The sequence below is a fragment of the Chiloscyllium plagiosum genome, unplaced genomic scaffold (genome assembly GCF_037043375.1).
Source record: "Chiloscyllium plagiosum isolate Xiang-an unplaced genomic scaffold, Cpla_swu_hap1 HiC_scaffold_2, whole genome shotgun sequence".
Lineage (NCBI taxonomy): Eukaryota > Metazoa > Chordata > Chondrichthyes > Orectolobiformes > Hemiscylliidae > Chiloscyllium > Chiloscyllium plagiosum.
Window position 1 is genome coordinate 26,229,652 of NW_028270140.1, and position 23,091 is coordinate 26,252,742.

Genomic DNA, 23,091 nt, shown 5'->3' on the forward strand with positions numbered 1-23,091 from the left:
TTCTAGGGTACACCTGATCAGGTCCTGGGAATTTACCCACCTTTATGTGTTTCAATACTTCCAGCACTCCCTCCTCTGTAATATGGATATTTTGCAAGGTGTCACCATCTATTTCCCTACATTCTATATCTTCCATACTCTTTTCCACAGTAAATACTGACGCAAAATACTCATTTAGTATCTCCCCCATTTTCTGCGGCTCCACACAAAGCTGCCTTGTTGATCTTTGAGGAGCCCTATTCTCTCCCTAGTTACCCTTTTGTCCTTATTGTATTTGTAAAAACCCTTTGGATTCTCCTTAATTCTATTTGCCGAAACTATCTCATGTCCCCTTTTTGCCCTCCTGATTTCCCTTTTAAGTATACTCCTACTGCCTTTATACTCTTCTAAGGTTTCACTCGATCTATCCTGTCTATACCTTACATATGCTTCCTTCTTTTTCTTAATCAAACACTCAGTTTCTTTCATCCTCCAGCATTCCCTATACCTACCAGACTTTCCTTTCACCCTAACAAGAATATACTTTCTCTGGAATCTCGTTATCTCATTTCTGAAGGCTTCCCATTTTCCAGCCGTCCCTTTACCTGCGAACATCTGCCCCTAAACAGCTTTCGAGGTAACTTAAAGTATGCCTCTTAAAAAATCCAAACACTGCTCTTTACAGGAATTACATCTGCTGCTACACAGATCAACAACCAACCCTATCCTCAGGTCCACCCTCGTTTTCCATTATTCCTTCATGGAATGCAAGCATTGCTGGCAACACTAGCATTTGTAGTTCATCGATATATGCCCTTGAGCCGAGGGGCCTGATTGGAACTTTCAAAGGATTGGTAAAAATCAGCCACGTTACTGTGGGTCTGGAGTCACCTAGGTCACAGCAAATAAGATGCCCTTTCCTGAAAGACATTGGTGAACCAGATGGGTTTACATAATAACAGTTGTCATGGTCACCATCACCGAAACCAGCTTTCAATTCCAGATTTACCGATTGACTAATTTTAAATTGTAGTTGCCAGCATGGGTCTTGAATTCTTGACCCCATGACATAAACCTGGATTTTAAAAATAGGAGTACAGTCACATTGCCAGTAGATCATCATCTTCCTCTACCGCTTGCAGGCTCCCTGCCCTGTCCACAATATCGCAATGGCCCACAACTGGTGACCTACCATGAGACATCTGCTTGAAATGTGTGGCTGATAGGGGTAGCACAGCTCTGGAAGTGGGCCAAGCTTTCCTTGCCTGAGGGCTTGGACTACTTTCGTAACGCACTATAATGTTTACCCAAATACAGCAGTACGAGAGTCATATGACAGAGCCGTGCCTGGAACACTGGCCAGCTCAGAGAGGCTGTCCACACCTGTATTGAGCTGGTTATGATGATATTTCAAATCTCATTGACTAATCTCAAAGCAATGATTGAGAGAAATACAGTTAATAATGGGCTGTGACAATTCAAAATGGCAGAAGTCACCTGACATGAAAATAGCTAATCTCTCAGGAATTTCCAGTGGAATTTCTCAATATCGTGACTGATGTTCACACTTGGAAAAGTCTATCCAAAATGTTATTAAACAGACATTTAAATTCATTATCTGGAATGTTCAGTTCACAATAAGATTTACAAACCTTTTGGGGACAAGAAACTTTCACTACACATATTTCAGGAACAAAGACTTAAATCTGAAACTGATTATGCTAAGAGAAGGATGGAAACCCTATCTATCTATACAGGGGGATACTTGAAAATGGACTACCAAAACTCTTTACAAAAATGGACTGTCCACATTGTGGGCTAAGAGACAGTTTTAACATGTAAAAACTCCCCATCACGTATGAAGCCATGGTTACAAGCTTGATGTTTCTGCTGCAAATGCACATCCAAAACTGATCTATTCAATAATGGCAACATTCTTAGTGACTTAACATAACCAAAATAAATTACAGCCTATCCAATAAAGGTCGCAGCTTAAGAATACATACACCTCAAAAACACCCAAAGAATTGTATGCACGCTACTCTTTTATTTCCTTTTTATTGGACAATCGCCCTTCAGGTTTGTACTTGCATAAATTTCAATGGAGAGTGCAGGAGAACATGCTAGGAGCAGCACCAGGAATATTTAAAAATGAGGTGTCAACCTGGTGAAGCTACAAAACAGGACTATGCACATGCTAAGTAGTATACACAGCAAGCGAGACAGAATTAAACAAATCTACAACCAATGGATCAGATTTAAGCTCTGTAGTCATGAATGGGTGAAAAATTAAACAACTCATTGAAAGAGTCTCCACAAATATTCCCATCCCATTCAAGATAAAGCTGAAGTCTTAGCACTGATGAGTAGCTGATCCATCTTGGCCTCTTTCAGAGATCCTCAGCATCATACATGTCAGTCTTCAGCCAATTTCATTCATTCCACATGATATCAAGGAACAGCTGAAGCACTGGATGCTGCAAAGGCTGTGGGCTTTGACAACTTGTGCTCCAGAACTTGCCATATACACAGCCAAGCTATTCCAGTTAAGTTACAACACTGACATTTACCCAATGATGTGGAAAATTGCCCAGGTACATCTTGTACGCAAAAAGCAGGACAAATCCAACCCAACCAATTACTGCCCCATTAGTCTACTCTTGATCATCAGTAAAATGATGGAAGATGTTATCAACAGTGCTATGTTGAGCAGGTGCTGCTTGAATAACCTGCTCACTGATGCCCAGGGTTGGGTTCTGCCAGGGCCACTTTGCTCCTGACTTCAATACATCCATGGATCAAACAAGAACAAAAGAATTCTAAAGGCAAGAGAGAGTGACAACCCTTGACATTGATGTTGTATTTGACAAGGTATAGCATCAAAGCGCCCTAGTAAAACTTGCATCAATGGGAATCAGGGAGAAATCTCTTCACTGGTTAGAGTCATACCTGGCACACAGAAAGATGGTTGAATTCTGAATGAGGGTCACTCGCCCCAAAACATTAACTCTGGTTTTCTCCACAGATGCTGCCAGACCTGCTGAGCTTTTCCTGCAATTTCAACTTTTGTGGCTGATTTACAGCATCCGCAGTTCTTTCGGGGTTTTTTTTAAGATAGTTGTGGTTGGAGCAAGTCAGTCATCTCAGCAGGAGGTCCTCAGGGTAAGCACATTCTAATCAACCAGTCCAGAGATACTCTTACACACCTCTGAAGTAGATGGCGCTTGGTGTCAAGCCTCCTAGCTCAGGGGTACAGATACTATCATTGTACCACAAGAGCTCCTCAGAGAGTTGCTTGGGTATATATTTTTAAATCAATCTTTCTGACATGTTACAACACACCTCTTCAGCAGGTGGGAATTTCACCAGCACTGTAGCAAGCACCTTTGTAGCTCCTCAGGATAGTGTCTTAGGCCCAAATATCTTCAGCTGCTTCATCAACAACTTTCTCTCCATCATAAGATCAGAACTGGGATGCTAACTGGTGATTGCCTAATGTTCAGCACCATGATTGCTCATGTCAAAATGCAGCCAGACCTGAACAATATCTATGTTTTGGCTGAAAAGAGGCAAAGCAATATTTACACCACACAAATGCCAGACAATCTCATCACCAGTAAGGGATAATCTACTATTGACCCTTAATATTCAATAGCTTTACCATCACAAAATACCCCACTATCAACATGTTGGAGTTCCTATTGACAAGTAACTGAACTGGACTAGCAACTATATAGTATCTGCAAGAGCAGGTCAGAGGCCATGCTGCAGTGAGTAACTCACCTCTTAACCCTCTCCTCAAAGTTCATTCATCATCTACATTGCCGAAGTCAGGATTGTGATTGAATACTCCCCATTTGCCTCGGCAAGTACAGTTCCAACAACACTCAAGAAGCATGAAACCATCCAGAAAATAACAACCCACTTGATTGGCACCATATCCACAAGTATCCACACCTTCCACCACTGATGCTCAGTAGCAGCAGTGTGTACCAGCTACAAGATGCACTACAGAAATTTATCAAAGATCCTTAGACAGCACCTTCCAAATCCATAAATACTTCCATCCAGAAGGACACCAACAGCAGACACAAAGGAACATTGTCACCTGCAAGTTCCCTTCCAAGCCATTCAACACCTGACTTGGAAATATATTGTGTTCCTTCAGCACTACTGGGTCAAAATCTTAGAACTACCTACCTAATGGCATTGTGGCAATATCTGTAGAACACAGGCTCCAGAAATACAAGAAGGCAGCTCACCACCAACTTATCAAGAGCAACTAGGGATGGGCAATATATGCTGGCCCTACTAGTGACTCTCCCCATCCCATGAGTAAATAAATAATAAATATATACATGCGCGCAGGCCGAGTGATGATAGGGAAGCCATGCCTGACCCCAGTTAATTGTTACTTTTTTCTTGTTTAACAAGTGATAAATCTGAACTCTCTTTGAATCAAGAAAACTCTGATTGGCACCTTGCTGCTCACAGCAAAACATCATTAACTCCATTTTTAATTGTGGAGAAGTGTTGCCACATGCAAAAATGAAGAACGTAAATCTTTATTGTGAACAACTGAGGAGAATGAACAGAGAGGAATGGGTTTAAATCTTTTCACCTGGCCCTAACAGCATGCTACAATGACCGTTAGTAAGATTGTTTGTCTCACATATCCTGTATTCAGATATTCCATTATTCCAGTCACTGTGTGAATGGTTAAACATGAATACAAGACACATAGGTGGTATTCTGGAGTGTGTCAGCATTCACTGAACAGTCACAGCAAAGCCTCAGGGGATAGAGAGAGTAAATGGGAATTTAAACAGCAGCAGTGCTCTGTAAGAAGTCAGATGGGACTATTACTTCTTGTTAGTTGGCTGATTCAGAGAGACAGCCAATTGGTAATGTGTGCTACTTTGCAGAAAGAGAAAATGGTTAACATGAATAGTCTACCCACGCTGGAAAATTGGAATGTGACTCTGGCTTCCTGTAGAAGCATGTCTGGTTATACTTGTTAAACCATATTTACATGATCTGTGTGACAGGCAATTTTCAATGCAATTTAAGGGCCCCATTCTTATTCAATTTGATGCTTCCTGCAAAATTCATATAAAATTTCAAAAGACTCACGAAGGTTCTTCAGAAACAATCAGTAATTCCTCCAGCTCTTGGGCCTGCTTATACCACGGCAACTTAGCTTCCACGGGGAGTTTCTCTGCAAACCAAACAAATACAATAGATTCACCTGATGGGTTTAGAAAGACAGTCTTAGTGAGCAGCAACACATTTTGACAAGATTACAGCCCTTAGACCAGATCAGTTGGTATAATAAAATTAGATGATTTATATTCAAAGATAATTTATTTTTCATTGTCTTTTTGTGCTTCTAGTTGGTTCTTTATTTCATAATTGTTTGATGAGCTGCAAATTGTCAGATCTTATGTTTCAAAATGTATTTACATCTCTGAACTAACCAAAAATTCAGCAGTAGGGTAAAATAACTTGGTATGTGTGCATTTACTTCACAATGGCAATGCTTTATCTAAACACTTTCATTGTCTTGCCCCTTTGTAGGTCTATAACATAATCTTCCCACCTACCCTCACCTCACTGTTTCCCCAACACAAGATGTTTTTTTCCTCTCGTCTTTAACCCCACTTGCCTATGTCATTCAGGCAGAAATTTTCTCCAAAAATCTCTCAATCACTTCCTTTTCCATTAAAGTCTAGAACCACCTCTTGTATTGATTGAATAAGACAAACTGAGACTTTATTCAATAATAACATTCAACAATTGAGACAATATAGCATTGGTTAGAGAAATTTGCGGCCCAGAACTCCATGGATTCTCAAAAACTTCTGAGATAAGTAAGGATGGAACTTTGAGCTGAAACATTGGCTACATTGACACTGCATGTTCAAACAATGTAGTAAAGCTCATGCTTGGAATGGCTACCTAAAGGATTATTAAGGGGCTGATAAAGAATTAAACTACCTAATATTGCTGAGGTCGCATAGCACACTAGTAGAGAGCACTTGGTATAATGCCATCTCCCAATGACCACTTGATCAGGTGTAAACTAGTTACTAAGGATTGAATGCTAGTTGAAGGTAAATCACCTTTTACTTCTCAGTTCCTCCTTGAAGTCTGAAATGTAATTTTGAAACTCAGCAGCAGAGTTTTCTTGGAGAGTGTGTGTATATTTATCAACAGTTGACATTCTATCAGCATTTAGACTGGCAATTCTCTGATGATTTTACCTAAAATGAGTGAGTGTTGATCTGCCTTATAGGAGTCACCAAGAGAAAGGGAGTATGTGGTGATTGGCATCTTGAGGGCCCCTGGTCTGGATGAGGAATGGCGTTGGGGATAGGGGGGATGGAGGGAATGAGGGGTGGGGGGGGCAGGCGCATGAGGCCAAGCACAGCTGCACTAGTTGCTGTGGAGTTCTGGCCCGCAAGGAGGCCTGCTATCACCCTCAGACTATACCCCAGCCCTCTTCAGACATTACTGGCAGATTTATCTCCAATACTGGCTTCCTGCAATAATATAAAATAAAAAGAATTGCAGATACTGGAGGTCTGTAACAAAAACAGAAAATGCTGGAGAAACTCAGCACATCTAGAGCTTCTATGGGGAGAAAAGCAGAGTTAATACATTGAGTCCACTGACCCTTCACAAGAACCGTTTTGACAAAGGGTCACTGGATTCAAAGCATTAACTGTGTTTTTCTCTTTCCAGGTGCTGCCAGACCTGTTGTGTTCTTCCAGCACTTTGCCTTTGATTCATTGGCTTTCTGTGCACTGCCTGATGTAATGGGTTGCCATACTTTCCATCAGTTGGTTGCATAAAAAGCAAGTTGGATTCCACTGCATTTGTCAGGACAAAATGATTAACACGGTGATCAGACCTTTGCAGCTGCTGATATATACTTATTACATAGACATTTGTGTACAGGACATTTCAATTTGGAAGTATTATGAACCAAAAGGATGATGATGTAGATTGAGACAGGTTGATGGAATGGGCAGACAAACGTCAAGTCAAATTTAAGGTGGCTAAATGTGAAGTGATTCATTTTGGTAGGACAAACAGACAACATAAAATAAAAACTACAATTCTAAAATGGTGCTGGAGAAGGTGGATGTATATGTACCCAAATCATTGAAAAATAGGTTGAGAGAGCAGTTAATAAAGTACACAGCATCCTAATCTTCACTGATATGAACATTGCGTATAAAAGCAGGCAAGTTATAGCAAACCTACATAAAATACTTGTTCAATCTCAAATGGAATATTATGTCCAACCAGGGTATAACTCTTTTGGATGGATATGAAGACATTCAAGAGAATGTGGAAATAATAGATAACACTGATTCTAGGAAGTGGAGCTTAGTTTATAAAGTTTGAAGAAGAGAAATCTGTCTCAAACCCATAAGAGAGATAAACTGTTCACATCGATCACAAAAATCAAAAGTTGTTTTAAAAGTTAAAAGATAATTAGTTTATATTTTTAATTGGAACACCCACAAATATGCCAAATTACCATGGAGTGGGGCTAAAGGTGAGTGGAGAGGTTTTGTTTCTTAAATTCATCTTTGTGTCTTTGCTCACAGAAAGTAAACAGATCAGCTTCAGTGTGGGAACTCACAGAGAACAAGATGGAGTCGATCAAAAGCTGACTGAGGGAAAAAAAACCTGTATACAGCCTGTCAAAAAAAGTAGTCCTTATTAGGAAGCAGTGATTTTCCTAACAGTTAAAACACTAAGCACAAATGCAGTGAGGCCCAACTTTATGCTTAGTTGTCCAAAGCTGTGGAATTTTGAAAGAAAATTGGAGAGTTGCTTAGCTGAAAGCTAATGGAAAGATCTATATGAAATCTCACACCTCCAAAAATAATAGGGTTACTGAGAAATTATCATGGATTTCAGGGCCATAGTTCAATTGCTTAACCACAAGTGAGAGAACTTTGTAGATACCAATGTTTAAGGCAACTTTTGGGTGGAATTAGAAAGCAAAAGGGTATTGGATTTATACTTCTGAGTTTTGACAAACTCAGAAAAGGGCAGTTATTATTACTTCTTTATTTAGTTCATACATACAGTAAAGTTTGTTATTTGTTTAATGACGGAGCAGATGCGATGGGCTGAATGGCCTAACTTCTGCTCCTATATCTTATGATCTTATGGTCCGAAAATGTATTTGTGGCATATTTCTTTCAGTTAATCAATGGATGTTTGAATTTCTCCTTGTATGTTAATACTCTCGACAGAAATCATAGCACCATACATTGTGACACTGCTAAAACTCAGCAAGAGCCCAGTCACTGCTTGGTTTGGATATCTGGGGAGTCAGGTAACTCTAAGTAGCTCGCAGACATCTTCTCATGTATAAATTAAAGCTCCAATAGAGACAGTTCATGTTCTTGACCCTTGTGTGATGTGAATGTGTGATTGGGAAACCTGAAAGAAAACAGAGGAAAATATTTCAAATCTAATCTGCTAAAGGATGTGAGGATAGGTGTGATAAGTGGGGGAAGGTGATTGGTAGGGTCTATCATACATTATCGCTTATACCCTGAAATATAAGTTTGTACATTGCTACATTAACCATTTATTTCTATCAGTTCTATTTTTCAATGTTATTTGCCGTCTCAAGGTATTTGCTAACAACAATGGATTCCAGACACAGCTTAACTCATTTAGGTGAATTCCCAAATTACACAGCATGATGCTATAATTGCATTTTTTTAAAAAGCTTTTGGAACAACTTATTAGAAAAACAAAAATGTAGCTTCTATTTTAGAATAAATAATAGTTTTTCCATTCACATTCTAGTTCAGAGTACTCTAAGATCAAAACATTTCCATGGTAGATTGATCCCAAAAGTCTGCAGGGACCAATTTGGAAATATCTTACTTCATACAAATTGAATGACAAATGGATGTACATGGATAGGAAGATAATCTTAGTTCTCAGGGTGAATTTTATGATTTTGTTCTAGCACTGAGATTGTAGTCATCAGAAATTCAGGAATGAGATCACCAATGATAGGTCACAATGTACATTTTTTTCATCTATTGTGAAATTCTTCTACACTGGAGGCAATATATAAACTCACTGTCTGAACCCCAATGGTTGGGCTGCAGTTAGCTCACTCCTAAGCAATATTGAAGCAAGCTTCAGGCTTCAAATTGGTGTCCCAAAACCACTCACTGAATTCAGATTTTTGGCTGCGCAAAACAATTTCTCATTTGAGGCTTTTGGCATCACCATCAATAAAGGTGGTCAGAGAGGAGCCAAAGTCACACTGATCAATGGCCAGAGAGCAGACAGAGTTACATTGACCATTGGCCAGAAAGGGGACAAAATTACTTTAACCACTGGTCAAATAGGAGATGAGGTTTCACTGATGCACTGGTTAGAGGGAATGGGGTCTCATTGAGCAGTTACGTCTTTAAACCAATGAAAGTCTCTGTGAAAGTGGCAGTTGGCTGACTGCTGACATTAACAGAGCTGAGGTCATCTCTTTAAGGCCAGGGTGTTAAAATTGAACTCCACCAATATGCAAAACTCACTGGATAAATATTTTATGGCACATATACTCGAACATGGAGCATTATTGTAAATACAGTTTTATCATATTCCAAGTTTTACGGCAGATTTCTTTTCAATAAAATATAAGGTAAGTAGACAAATGTCTGTAGGAATAAACGAGTGTGTGGAAGTGAGACACACAGCTTCTTGAACTGACTCTTTGGCCGAAATCGCTCTCCTGTTGGAATGTTGTGGGAATTGTGGTAAAACTCTGTTTACATGGGAGCAGCTCCAAGGAAATTCTCCACATGTGTAATCACACTGATAAACTGTTCAACAAATATAACATTACCTCAACATTTCAGTCAAGCAATTGAGGCATGCAGTATTATTGTAAGGCCACTATGCATCTTTGTACAGCGTTTCTCAGCACACAGTGTTAATGGGGACATTAACACATTCTTTAAAATCTATTAAAGCATTTGCTAAGCTAAAGACAAAGGAATTTGGTTAATGAGTCAGGTAGAATCACTCAGCTTTACCACCAAACAACCATTTTACCTTTTGGTTTATAACAAGGTACAGTGACAATACATTCTTCCTTGATGTGTGGTTTTGTCTTTGCATTACAGCCGCCTGCGTGGAGTCCTCTGTGGTCAATACACAGGACCACTCTATATCTGAGGCCCTGTCCACATGTTACAGTGCACTAGAGAGAGAGAGAGACAACAAAATACACATGATCAGTGATCATACCACAGTGATCAACAGCGCAAATAGAAAGTGAATTAAGTAAGCGAGTGTATTCAAAATAAGTTGACATGAGTCAATGCGTATGATTGTTATTTCAATGATTCCTGCCAAAGAAAAGCACTTAAATATAAATTAAGCAGGGTACGCCATACTATTAAAATGTCACGGTCTTACATAGTCAATAAATTATGTGGCTTAATAGTGTATGAGCCTGAGTTATAAATTCTACATGTTACTGTCTTGACTTTCATTGGAAGGGAATACTGACTCAAGTAATGCTGCAGTTCCGAAGGTAGATGAAAAGGCAGGATGAGCTAGGAAAGGAATTTCAACATTCATAACTGAGAGCTTCTTAAAATCAAAGGACCATATGACAAAGAACAAAGAATCTTGCAGCACAGGAACAGGCCCTTCAGCCCTTCAAGCCTGCACCGACCAGATTCTCTATCCAAACCTACCACCTATTTTCTACGGATCTGTATCACTTTATATCTTCATGTCTAGATGCATCTTAAATGATGCTATCATTCCTGCCCCTACCACCTCCGCTGGCAATGCATTCCAGGCACCCACCAACCTCTGCATGAAGAACTTTCCATGTATATATCTCCTAATTTTTTCCCTTTCACTTTGAACTCATAAATTGAGTCCTCCAATCTCGGAAAATGTTTCTTGCTATCCACCCTGTCCACACCTCTCATGATTTTGTAGGCCTCAATCAGGTCCCCTCTCAACCTTCATCTTTCCAATGAAAATAATTCTAATCTATTCAACCTCTCCTCATAGCCAGCACCCTCCATACCAGGCAACATCCTGGTGAACCTCCTCTGCACCCTCTCCAAAACATCCACATCCTTTTGGTAATGTGGCGACCTGAATTGTACGCAGTATTGCAAATGTGACCGAACCAAAGTCTTGTACAACTGTAACATGACCTGCCAATCTTGTACTCAATACCCTGTCCGATGAAGAAAAGCATACTGTATGCCTTCTTGACCATTCTACTGACCTGCGTTGCCACCTTCAGGGAACAATGGACCTGAACATCCAGATCCCTCTGTACATCAACTTTCCTCAGAGGTTTTCCATTTACTGTACAGTTCGGTCTTGAATTGCATCTTCTAAAATGCATCACCTCACATTTGTCTGGATTGAACTTCATCTGCCATTTCTCTGCCCAACTCTCCAACTGATATATATTCTGCTGTATTCTCTGACAGTCCCCTTCACTATCTGCTACTCCACCAATTTTAGTATCATCTGCAACGTGCCAATGAGGCAACCTATACTTTCCTCCAAATCATTTATGTATATCACAAACAACAGTGGTCCCAGCATGGATCCGTGTGGGACACCACTGGTCACAGGTCTCCATTTTGAGAAGCTCCCTTCCACTACTACTCTCTGTCTCCAGTTGCCTGACCAGTTCTCTATCCATTTAGCTATAACACCCCGGACACATGAAACTTCACCTTCTTCATCACCGTACTATGGGGAACCTTATCAAACCCTTACCAAAGTCCATGTATATGACATCTATATCCCTTCGCTCATCAATCAACTTTGTCACCTCTTAAATTAAATCAACTTTTGATAATAGCACAAATAACTTTGTAATACATTCAATCCAAATGCTAAATTGTTGTTTCCTTAAAGTTGACACAATTGCAATTATTGAACATACAAAGATCAGCTGAACAGATGGTAAACATGGGCATGAACAGAAATGCCCAGGAGTATGAGAAAGTATTTAAAAGTCAGCAAAATAAGATGCGAAGGCTGTTAAAAGAATAAACCATCTGAAATTATTGCCTTTATAAATATTAAGCAGCAGTCATACAGTACCGAAACAGCCCCTTCAGCTGAACTCATCCATGTCAAACAGGTTTCCTGAACTGAACCGGTCCCATTTCCCTGTGTTTGGCCCATTTCTTTCTAAACCTTTCCGATCCATGTATCCGTTCAACTGCTTTTTAGATGTTGTAACTGTACTTGCCTCTACCAGATTGGTCATATATGCATCACCCTGTGTGAAAACGTGGCTGCTCAGGTCCCTTTTAAATCTTTCTTTACTCACCTGAAACCTATGTACGCAAGTTTTCGACTCCCTTACCCTGGAGTGTAAATACTTTGACTATTCAGCCTATCAATGCCCCTCATGATTTTGTAAATCTCTATAAGGTCACCCCTCAGCCTCCGATGGTGGAGGGAAATGAAAGTCCTTATAACTCAACCGTCTAGTACTCCAAATGTGGCCTTACCAATCTCTTGTACAGCCAACTCCTGTATTATTTATTTCCCAGAGTTCCCTAGCTTCCATATCTTGCACCACAGTAAATACCGAAGTGAAATATTCATGTAGAATGTCACCCATCTTCACACATAGATGGCCTTGTGCATTCTTACAGGGCCATATGCTCTCCCGAATTATTCTTTTGCCCGTAAAATAATTGTACAGTCTCTTTGGATTCTCTTTTATCCTGTATGCCAAAGCTATCACACGTCCCCTTTTTGACCTCCTTATTTCTCTTTTCAGTGTTCACATTCCATCCTCATCAAGGGATTCACTTCAGACCTTTTTCTTGACCAAATTCTCAACATCTCTAGCCAAGCAATACAGAACCTGCCAAACTTACCCTTCACACTAACAGGAACATGCTGTCCCTGAACTTGCATTATCTCACTATTGAAAACCTTCCACTTGCCAGATATCCCTTTAACCGTGAACAGCCTCCCCCAATCAACTTTTGAAAGATCCCATCTAATACCATCAAAATAGGCCTTGCCCCAATTTAGAACTTTAACTTGTAGACCAGGTCCATCCTTTTCCATAACTACTCTAAAACTGATACAGTTATGGTTCCTGGTCAGAGGAGGCAGAGGACTAACTCCAGTGCTGTCGGGAATCGGCTGATTGGGTCATGTTCAAACAGTCCGCAGGTACCTTGGACGAGTACGCCACCACCGTCACAGACTTTATCAGCTAGTGTGTAGAGGACTGTAAATCGAGGAAGTCAATCCGGGTGTTCCTCAACAGGAAACCCTGGATGAATTAGGACATACAGAACCTGGCAAAAACCAGGTGTGAGGCCTTCAGATCAGGAGACCCACTCAAATATAAGGAATCCAAGTATGACCTTTGCAGAGCCATTAAGACAGCTAAGGACCAATACAGATGCAAATTAGAGTCCCAGACAGACACCCGGCAACTATGGTAAAGACTGAATGACATCACAGGTTCTAAAAAGAGACAGTGCATGATAGCAGATGATGACACATTCCTCCCTGATCGTCTCAATGCCTTCTATGCTCGCTTTGAGCAGAATGATCGGTGGAATTCAGACTAGTCCTAATGAACCTATCCCAACAGTCACGGCGTCAGAGGTCAGATTAGTTTTCCTTTGTGTGAATCCAAGGAAAGCGATGTGACCAGACAGAATACCAGGCCTTGCATTCAGAGCATGAGCAGATCAACTGGCAGAGATCTTCTTGGACATCTTCATCCACTCTCTGCAGCAGGTCACTGTCCCTGCCTGTTGGAAGAGGGCCAACATCAACCCTGTGCCTAAGAAGGCTCATGCAGCATGTCTCAATGACTACCGCCCAGTGGCCCTAACTTTGGTGGTCATGAAGTGCTTTGAATGGCATTAATCAACTCCAGCCTCCCCATTCCTCTTGACCCACTCCAATTTGCCTGTTGGACCAACAGATCCAAGTCAGATGCCAAATCACTGGCCCTTCACTCCTCCCTAGAACATCTGACACCAAGAACAGCTATGTAAGAATCCTACTCATTGACTACAGTTCAGCCTTCATCACTATTATCCCCTCGAGACTGATTACTAAACTTAGTGATCTCGGACTAAGTCCCACACTCTGCAACTGGATCCTCAGTTTCCTGACCCACAGGCCACAATCAGTGAAGATTAGGGACAATATTTTATCCTCACTAAGACTCAAAACTGGAGCTCCCCAGGGGTGTACTCAGCCCCCCACTATACTCACTGTATACCCATGGCCAAATACCAGATTAATGCCATTCACAAGTTTGCTGATGACATCACCATAGTTGGTCAAATCTCAGATGGTGACGAAACAGACTATAGACGAGAGGTGGAAGACCTGGAAAAATGGTGTACTGAGAACAACCTAGCTCTCAATGCCGGCAAAACCAAGGAACTCATTATTGACTTTCAGTGGGATGTTACTCATGCCCCCCCCTGCACATTAACAGCACAGATGGGGAAAGAGTGGAGAGTATCAAGCTCCTGGGAGTGATCTTCCACAACAAACTTTCTTGGACTGTTCATGTGGACACACTGGTTACAAAGGCCCAACAATGCCTCTTCTTCCTCAGGCAGCTGAGGAAATTTGGCATGACAGCGAATACCCTTGCCAATTTTTATAGGTGTGCCATCGAGGGCATTCTTTCTGGATGTGTACCATTCAAGATTGGAGATGGTTACAGAGAGTGGTGGACTCAGCCCAGACAATCACAAAGGCCAACCTCCCACCTATAGAATCCATCGACCAGGCCCGTTGTCAAGGAAAGTCCACTAGCATTCTCAAAGATTCATCCCACTCTGACAGTGTTTTTCTACAATTTCTACCATCAGGGAGAAGGTACAGAAGCCTGAACATATGCACCAGCTGGTTTCAAAACAGTTTCTATCTTCCTGTTTTTAGAATACTAAATGGACTCACAAACTCTGAACATTCACCTGTAACCTGTGTTTTTGTTTTTGCCTCTGTTTACCTATTATTTACTTATCTATGCTATTTAATCTGTAATCTGCATGTATTGCTAACAAGACAAAGCTTTTCACTGTGCCTTGATACACATGACAATAAATTCAATTCAATTCAATTCAAATCTTAGCAGGACTTATACTCTTAATGCTAAGATCCGAGGGAGTGTTGCTGAACAAAGAGACCTTGGAGTGCAGGTTCATAGTTCCTTGAAAGTGGAGTTGCAGGTAGATAGGATAGTGAAGAAGGCGTTTGGTATGCTTTCCTTTATTGGTCAGAGTATTGAGTACATGAGTTGGGAGGTCATGTTGCGGTTGCACAGGACATTGGTTAGGCCACTTTTGGAATATTGCGTGCAATTCTGGTCTCCTTCCTATCGGAAGGATGTTTGATTAGGTTCCCTACAGTCTGGAAATAAGCCCTTTGGCCCAACAAGTTTACACCGATCCTCCAAAGAGTAACTCATCCAGACCCATTTCCTTCTGACTGATGCACCTAACATTATAGGCAATTTAGCATGGCCAATTCACCTGAGCTACACATCTTTGTCCTGTGGGAGGAAATCGGAGCACCCGGAGGTAACCCATGCAAGCACAGGGGGAATGTGCAAACTCCATACAGACAGTCACCTGAGGCTGGAATTGAACCTGGGACCGTGGTGCTGCGAGTCGGCAATGTTAAGCATTAAGCCACCGTGCCGCCCTGGAAACTTGAAAGGGTTGTGAAACTGGAAAGGCTTCAGAAAAGATTTACAAGGATGTTGCCAGGGTTGCAGGATTTGAGCTGTAGGGAGAGGTTGAATAGGCTGGGGTGGTTTTGCCTGGAACATCGGAGGCTGAGGGGTGGCCTTATAGAGGTTTATAAAATCATGAGGGCATGGATAGGATAAATAGACAAGGTCTCTTCCCTGGGGTGGGGGAAGTCCAGAATTAGAGGGCATAGGTTTAGGGTGAGAGGGGAATGATATAAAAGAGATCTATCGGGCAACTTTTTCACACAGACGGTGGTACATGTATGGAATGAGCTGCCAGAGGAAGTGGTGGAGGCTAGTACAATTGCAACATTTAAAAGGCATCTGGATGGGTATATGAATAGGAAGGGTTTGGAGGGATATGGGTCAGGTGCTGGCAGGTGGGACTACATTGAATTGGGATATCTAGTCGGCATAGACAAGTTGGACCAAAGGGTCTGTTTCTGTGCTGCACATCTCTATGACTCTATGACCCTATAATCAAAATGCCATTCCTCCTCCTCCCTTGCCTCCCCCTCTATGCTTACTATAGCATCTGCACCTTAGACCATTGAGCTGCCAGTCCTGTCAAAACAAGGAAGTTATTGTAAATCTTTATAAAACATTACAGGAATAAAACACAGAAAAACAGAAATTGCTGCAGAAACTCAGCGTGACTGGCAGCATTTATGAAGAAAAAAAAGTTAACATTTCAAGTCCAGTGACCCTTCTTCAGACACACTGACCTCAGAAAAAAATGTCAAGGTCTTGGAGAGGGTGTCGAAGTGAGTTACTAAAATGATACCAGGGATGAGGGACTTCAGCTATGTGGAGAAGGGAGAAACTAAGGCTGTTCTTAGACCAGAAAAAGTTGAAGAAGATTTCAAAGAGGTGTTCAAAATGATGCAGGTATTTGGTAGAGTAAAAATGATTTTTTTTTCAGTAGCAGGAGGGTCAATAACCAGAGGACATACTTAAAGGTAATTGCCAGAAGTCCTGGGCTGGAGGTGAGGAGCAAATTTTGAAACAGTGATTTATGATGATCGAGAATATGCTGTCATGGTGACAGTACAAGTAACTTCAATAATAGCATTTAACTCGAAATTGGATCAGAGTGCAAAGAAAAAATTTGCAGAGCTCTGGGCAAAGAGCCGGGAACCGTGGGGTCTTTTCAAGAGCTGGCACTGGAATGATGAGCTGAAGAACCTTCATCTACGCAGCATAACTTCACGATTTTCCATTTGCCTTCACTAAATTAACAGAGAGGAGTTGTATAAAGGAAAATCTGTATGGTAGCAATGAAAATGCAATTTCATCATATTGCTGCCATATTTGCATGTGTAGATTGTAAATGCAGAGGGCTGATCTCTCATTAGAGACAGAGGCAGAGAGAGAGAGAGAGAGAGAGAAAGAGAGACACACAACTGGTAGTAGTTTAAATTGAGACTGCCCACGTTGCAAGTAAGGGGACAGTTTGAGAAAAAGAGTCTTCATGATAACCTCAGGCAGTGGGGGAATTAAGCCCACACTGTTAGTGTCACTCTGCATCATAAGCTAGCTGTCCAGGCAAGTGAGCTAACCAATCTATGGACTTAACCACTTCCTGAAGACAGAGAAATTGGAGCTGCATAGGTCAATAAAAATAAATTTAGAAATAATGAATGAGAAAAACTCCTAGTATATGTGATTGAGCAGAATTCAAAGTCTCTGGCTACTGCATCTTCAAACAAAGACAATGCAGGAAGAGTGATGTGCCAATTATCCATTGTTTTAGCAGGTCTGCTAATATTTGCCTCAGGTTTCAATATTTAAATAATTGGCCCACAGACACCTTTAAAAAGCTACATTTTCTGATTGCATGTTTTGCTAAAGGTTTATGATTATTTCCCGGATTTCCTCATTTAAGATTCAATGGAACTCAGTAAATAATTTGTAGGAAAAAGGTAAACATTGTCAAATGAAAGTCAGAAGCCCCCTGTTCATACAAAATCAACTTTAGAAGAGATTTGAAATTAATATGCACTTTGAACCTATATTGGAATCAAATCTGAGTTGAATGTCAGGGCCAGCAATGGAAACAAGCTGGCAGTGAATGTTGGAATGTTATTTGGATATCTAACACGTAGGTGCAGATTTCAACAGCTGGCTACTTGAGTGGTTTATTTCTCCCATGTGCTGTTGCTAGAATTTCCACTAAACTATGTAACTTGGGCTGCATAAACAATCCCTCGGTAGCAAATTGCAAAAACCATTATGAGACCTCGCTACATTAATTATCCAGCCTCAAAGCCGTTGTGAGTTTACTCTTAACCCAATGGGTCATTTTCACTCTTTAGAAGTATGCATTTGAAAGTTTTCATTTCTGTGTACATGGTTGTCCCATCAGGTCATGTTTAGGCAGATTTACGGGCAATTAGTAAGAGTTGTTTTGATGGGTTGAGCTGTCTAACAGAGTGGGGTAATGATCTTTCAATAGCTGTGACAGTGTTGCTTAGGAAGCCCTGGTTATTAGAAGGATATGACTAAGGATAATCTGACTAAGGATCACTGGACTGAAATATTAAATCTGTTTCTCTCTCCACAAATACTGCCACACCTATTGAGTTTCTCCAGCATTTTCTGTTTTGTTTCAGATCGCCAAAGTATACTGTTCTTTTTAATGTTACTAAGAATACCCTTGGTAATATAGCACCAGAGCTAATTCAACCCAGGGATATCTCACACTTAGCCATGACCAAGTTTCATGATGGTTTCCGATCCAAAATATTATCAAGACACGACACAAATGATGAGGATGGGTTAGAGTTGATAATGTCATGCTTGAATATTCCAACAAATGTACACACACAAATCGAGAGCAAAGACTGGATATGAGACCAACTTGTGCTGCAGTGGTAGCGTCTCTACTCTTAGATCAAGATGCCTGGGCTCAAGCCTAGCTGCTCCAGTGGTATGGAATAACACCTCTGAACAGGTTGATTAGAAAAATAGGTTAATTAAAAATACTGCACATTTTTGATACTAATTCAACACCAATTATATATAGCTCAAGATAAAGACCGGTAATGTCATCTAAATATACAGTCATACTCTAACCAACCCTGTTCAGGGATGTTATTATATACCTTGAGAGCAGGTGGAACTTGAACCTAAACCTTCTGGCTCAGAGGTAGGGACACGACCATCGTGCCACTATCCAAATGTACAGAGCTCCACATGTAATTATATATTTTTTAAAAATTATCTTATTTTTCTAATCAATCTGTTCAGAAATGTTATTACACACTTCTGGAGCCTCTGGACACTACCACTGTGTCACAAAAAGACCCTCACATCCAATTATGAGCAGTCCCATTTAATTACCCAGTTACATCTAATTACATAGAGTATAACCCTATTCTATACAACTATGATATATTGTAGACAGCATCCACAATTGGAACTAATTACATGCAACCATACGTGATTGCACATAATCTTAAATGATTACACATATGCTTGCATGTCATCGCTTAAGGTTAAGTGATTACACGTGATCTAGGGGGTGACACAATCCCATTTCTTTTCTATCACACCCCCGTTTAGATATTTCTATGCAACCTGTTCAGAAGTATTATTACACACTTCTGGAACAGGTGGGACTGAACCCAGGCCTTCTGGTCTGAAGTAGGGACACAACCTCCATGCCTCAAGACCCCTTTTCCTGATCCTTTGATGCACAATCCTGTGAGACACATTGCTGTTTAAGTTTTTCCCAATCTAATTACAGTAGCACTTAATTTCTCACTGTTTGAATTACAGTTATGAATTATTGCACATAACTTCTAAATAGTTATGTACAATTTAGAACTAATTACACACACCTGTAGATAATCCTCCATCATGTTGTGGAGCACTACCACTGAGCTAAATAGGATTCATTCAGAACGTATCTAACAACCCAACATTTCTCATCCACAAGACCCTAAACTGTCAACAACAGCAGATTTATATTCAAGTACGATCTGTGACATCATGTCCTGGCATAACCTCTCTACCATTACCAAGAAACCTGAGGTTCAATCTTGCTTTAAGAAGCATGTAGGACACTATTATTCAAAACAATTTACAATACTAACCATACTGTTCGAATACAGTTAAACAACTGATATCTATTTGACTGTATGGAAAATTGTCCATGTATGTTTAGTCACAAAAAGCACAACAAATCCAACCCAGCCAATGTTGCTTGATCAATCTACTTCCAAGTCTGCACTCAATCATCAGCAAAGTTGTGGAAAGACTCATCAACAGTGATACTAAACAGCACTTTCTCAGCAATAGCCGGCTTGCTGGCATTCAGTTGCATTCCACTTGCCCACTCAGTTCCTGACCTCAATATAGACTTGGTCCAAATTAACTGACCTAAAGAGGGGATGTGAGTGACCGCCCTTGACATCACAACAGAATTTGGCAAAGTGTGACATAAAGGACCCCTAATAAATTGGACTCAATGAAAATCAAGGAGTGGGGTAAACTCTTCTTTGATTAGAGTCATACCTAGCACAAAGAAAGAGGGTTGTGGTTGTTGGAATTCAGTCACGTCAGTCCTAGGACATCACTGCACCATTCCACAATGTAGTGTCTGGGTCCAAACATCTTCAGCTGCTTCAACAATAATTTTCCCTCCATCTTAAGGTCAGAGCAGGGATGTTCACTAATGATTGCCTAATGCTCAGTATCATTCACAACCCCCAGAATCATTCTACACCTAAGCACAGCAAGACCTGGACAACACTCAAACTAGGACCCATGTGGCAAGTAACATTGTATCAGACAGGTTCCTGGAAAAGACAGAATCTAATCATCTTCCTTGACATTCCATGGCATTATCAACACTGAATTCCCCACTATCAATATCCTGAGGATTAAAGCTGAACTGGACCAACAATATATGTACATAATTAAAGAAAAGTGCACAAAATTAGTTATTTTCAATTGTCTCATTGTAGATATTCCTTGAAAAGCTGTTTCTTCTAGCTGAGTCCAATAGTTAACTGGAACCGATTAGAAATGTTAATTAGTACAGGAAGATTCAAGACAATGGACCAAAGTTTCCTGGGTGAATTTAGCTAGCAGAGAAAGCAGGTTAGAAGTCAAACTATAGTTTATCATGTGTATTTTTCACTGAAGCGAGGAACCTTACTGTTTTAACATTTTCAGCTATCATTCATGTGTATAATGTTTAACATTGAGTTTGAAACGAATAGTTTCAGAGAGAGCACTGGTTATGGCATAGGCAAAACCACTATTCTGTTTCAAAGTCACTACAGTGAACGTTTTACAATTTTCAATGAATTTTGGACAAACTGAGTTTCATTAATGCATATGGTGCCTTTCTTCTGAACATGAACAAAGATTTATTTTGCAGGATGACTACTTTCACCTGGATGTTTCTGTATTAAGTCGTGCCGAATAATGATTCTTATATGGGAAAGTCAGAAAGTAGGAAAGAGTGAGCATTGCAGATGCTAGAGATCAGAGTCAAAATGTGAGGCACTGGAAAAGCACAGGTCAGTCAGCAAGGATCAGCACAGGTCAGGAGCAAGACAGTCGACGTTTCAGGCATAAGCCCTTCATCAGGAATGTCAGAAAGTAATCAACCTGTTCAGCCTGTTTTAACTACATTTCTGGCAGGATCCTAGCCAGTGTTCAAAAGGCTGCCTGAAATCAGAAATAAAGGTGATGTCGGCTTCCCACAGGCCATACAATGGGAATGACAGTCTCTGATATTGATGTCTAGCTGTCACACTAGGTAATTACAGATTGGGTGCCTTTATACCTTTGCCCAGCACTGCCCATTTTAGAGAGGCACTAGCAAAACTCTAGCAATTCTGTCCAAGTGCTTGCCCTGTGAATAAGTTCATAGAGTCATACAGCATGAAAACAGGCACTTCAGTCTAATTCGTCCATGTTTCTTAAATTAAACTCGTCCCACTTACATGTGTTTGGCCCATATCCCTCAAAACCTTTCCTATTCATGTACCTATCCAAATATCTTTTAAATGTTGTAACTGTACTGGCATCTACCACTTTCTCTGGCAGTTCATTCGACCCTAGAATCACAGAATCCCTGTAACTTGGAAGCAGATCATTCAGTCCATCGAATCCACACCGACACTCTGAAGAGCATCCCACCCAGACCCATTCCATCCAATGCATTTACCATGGCTCAACTACCTAGCCTGCACGTTCCCAGACACAATGGGCAATTTCCCATGGCCAATCCACCTAGACTGCTCATCTTTGGACTGTGGGAGGAAACTGGAGTGCCTGGAGGAAACCCACACACAGACATAGGGAGAATGTGCAAACTCCACACAGACAGCCACCCAAAGGTGGAATTGAACCTTGGTCCCTGGCGCTGTAAGACAGCAGTGCTAACCACTGAGCTGTGCTGCCTATGACCAACACCCTGTGTGTGGAAATATTTCCCCTCAGGTCCCTTTTATATTTTTCTCCTCTCACCTTAAAAATATGCCCCCTAGTTTTGAACTCCCCTACCCAAGGGAAATGGCCTTGGCTATTCATTTTATCTATGCCCTTCATGATTTAATAAACTTCCAATGCTCCAGAGAGAAAAGTCCCAGCCCATCCAACCTCTCCTTATAACTCAAACTCTCCAGGCCCGGCAAAACCCTGGTAAATCTTTTTGAACCCTCTCCAATTTAACAATATCTTTCCTAAAGCAGGTTGACCAGAACTCCAAAGGTGGCCTCACTATGAGATATCAAACTTGACTGGACTAGCCACATAACTACTTTAGTGACAAGAGCAGGTCAGAAGCTAGGAATTCTATGGTGAGTAACTCAATTCCCAATTCCCTAAATCTTGTCCACTATCTAAAAGCCAGGAGTCTGATGAGTGCCTTGATGATTGAAGTTCCACCAATGCTTTGGAAGACCAACACAATTTGGGAAAATGCAGTCCATTTAATCTGCACCCAATCTATTATCTTGACAATCTATTCCCTCCACCACCAATGCATAATGGCAACAGTAGTTGCCATCACTCACCAAGTGATGCTTTAACAGCATCAACCAACTTATGAGCTCCACTGCCCAGAATAACCAAGGCAGTGGTTATGGAATGGAACACTGCACTCCACATGTTCTCATCCAAGTCAACACCAACCTGGCACGACATTCCACGCTTCTTCACTGCGTCGGAATCCTGGAACTATATTCCTAACAGGACTGTGGGTGCACCTATAACAAAGGACTTCAGAGGTCCAAAAACATGGCTCACTATCATTTTTCAAAAAGGGAATTAATTCTGGCCCCAACAGCAAGGCTACCTGT

General features: G+C 40.9%; 1 protein-coding gene across 2 annotated transcripts in view; it reads right to left on the bottom strand.

The window, feature by feature from the left end:
* LOC122563665 (ADAMTS-like protein 1) overlaps positions 1–23,091 on the bottom strand; it is a 571,728-nt gene that overhangs the window by 137,145 nt on the left and 411,492 nt on the right. For both annotated transcript variants that reach the window (XM_043717704.2, XM_043717714.2), the window contains 2 exons: positions 10,081–10,228; positions 5,113–5,197 (listed from right to left, as the gene is read on the bottom strand). In XM_043717704.2, the coding sequence (XP_043573639.2) occupies positions 5,113–5,197; positions 10,081–10,228 (233 nt within the window). The remainder of the gene's footprint in view (positions 1–5,112; positions 5,198–10,080; positions 10,229–23,091) is intronic.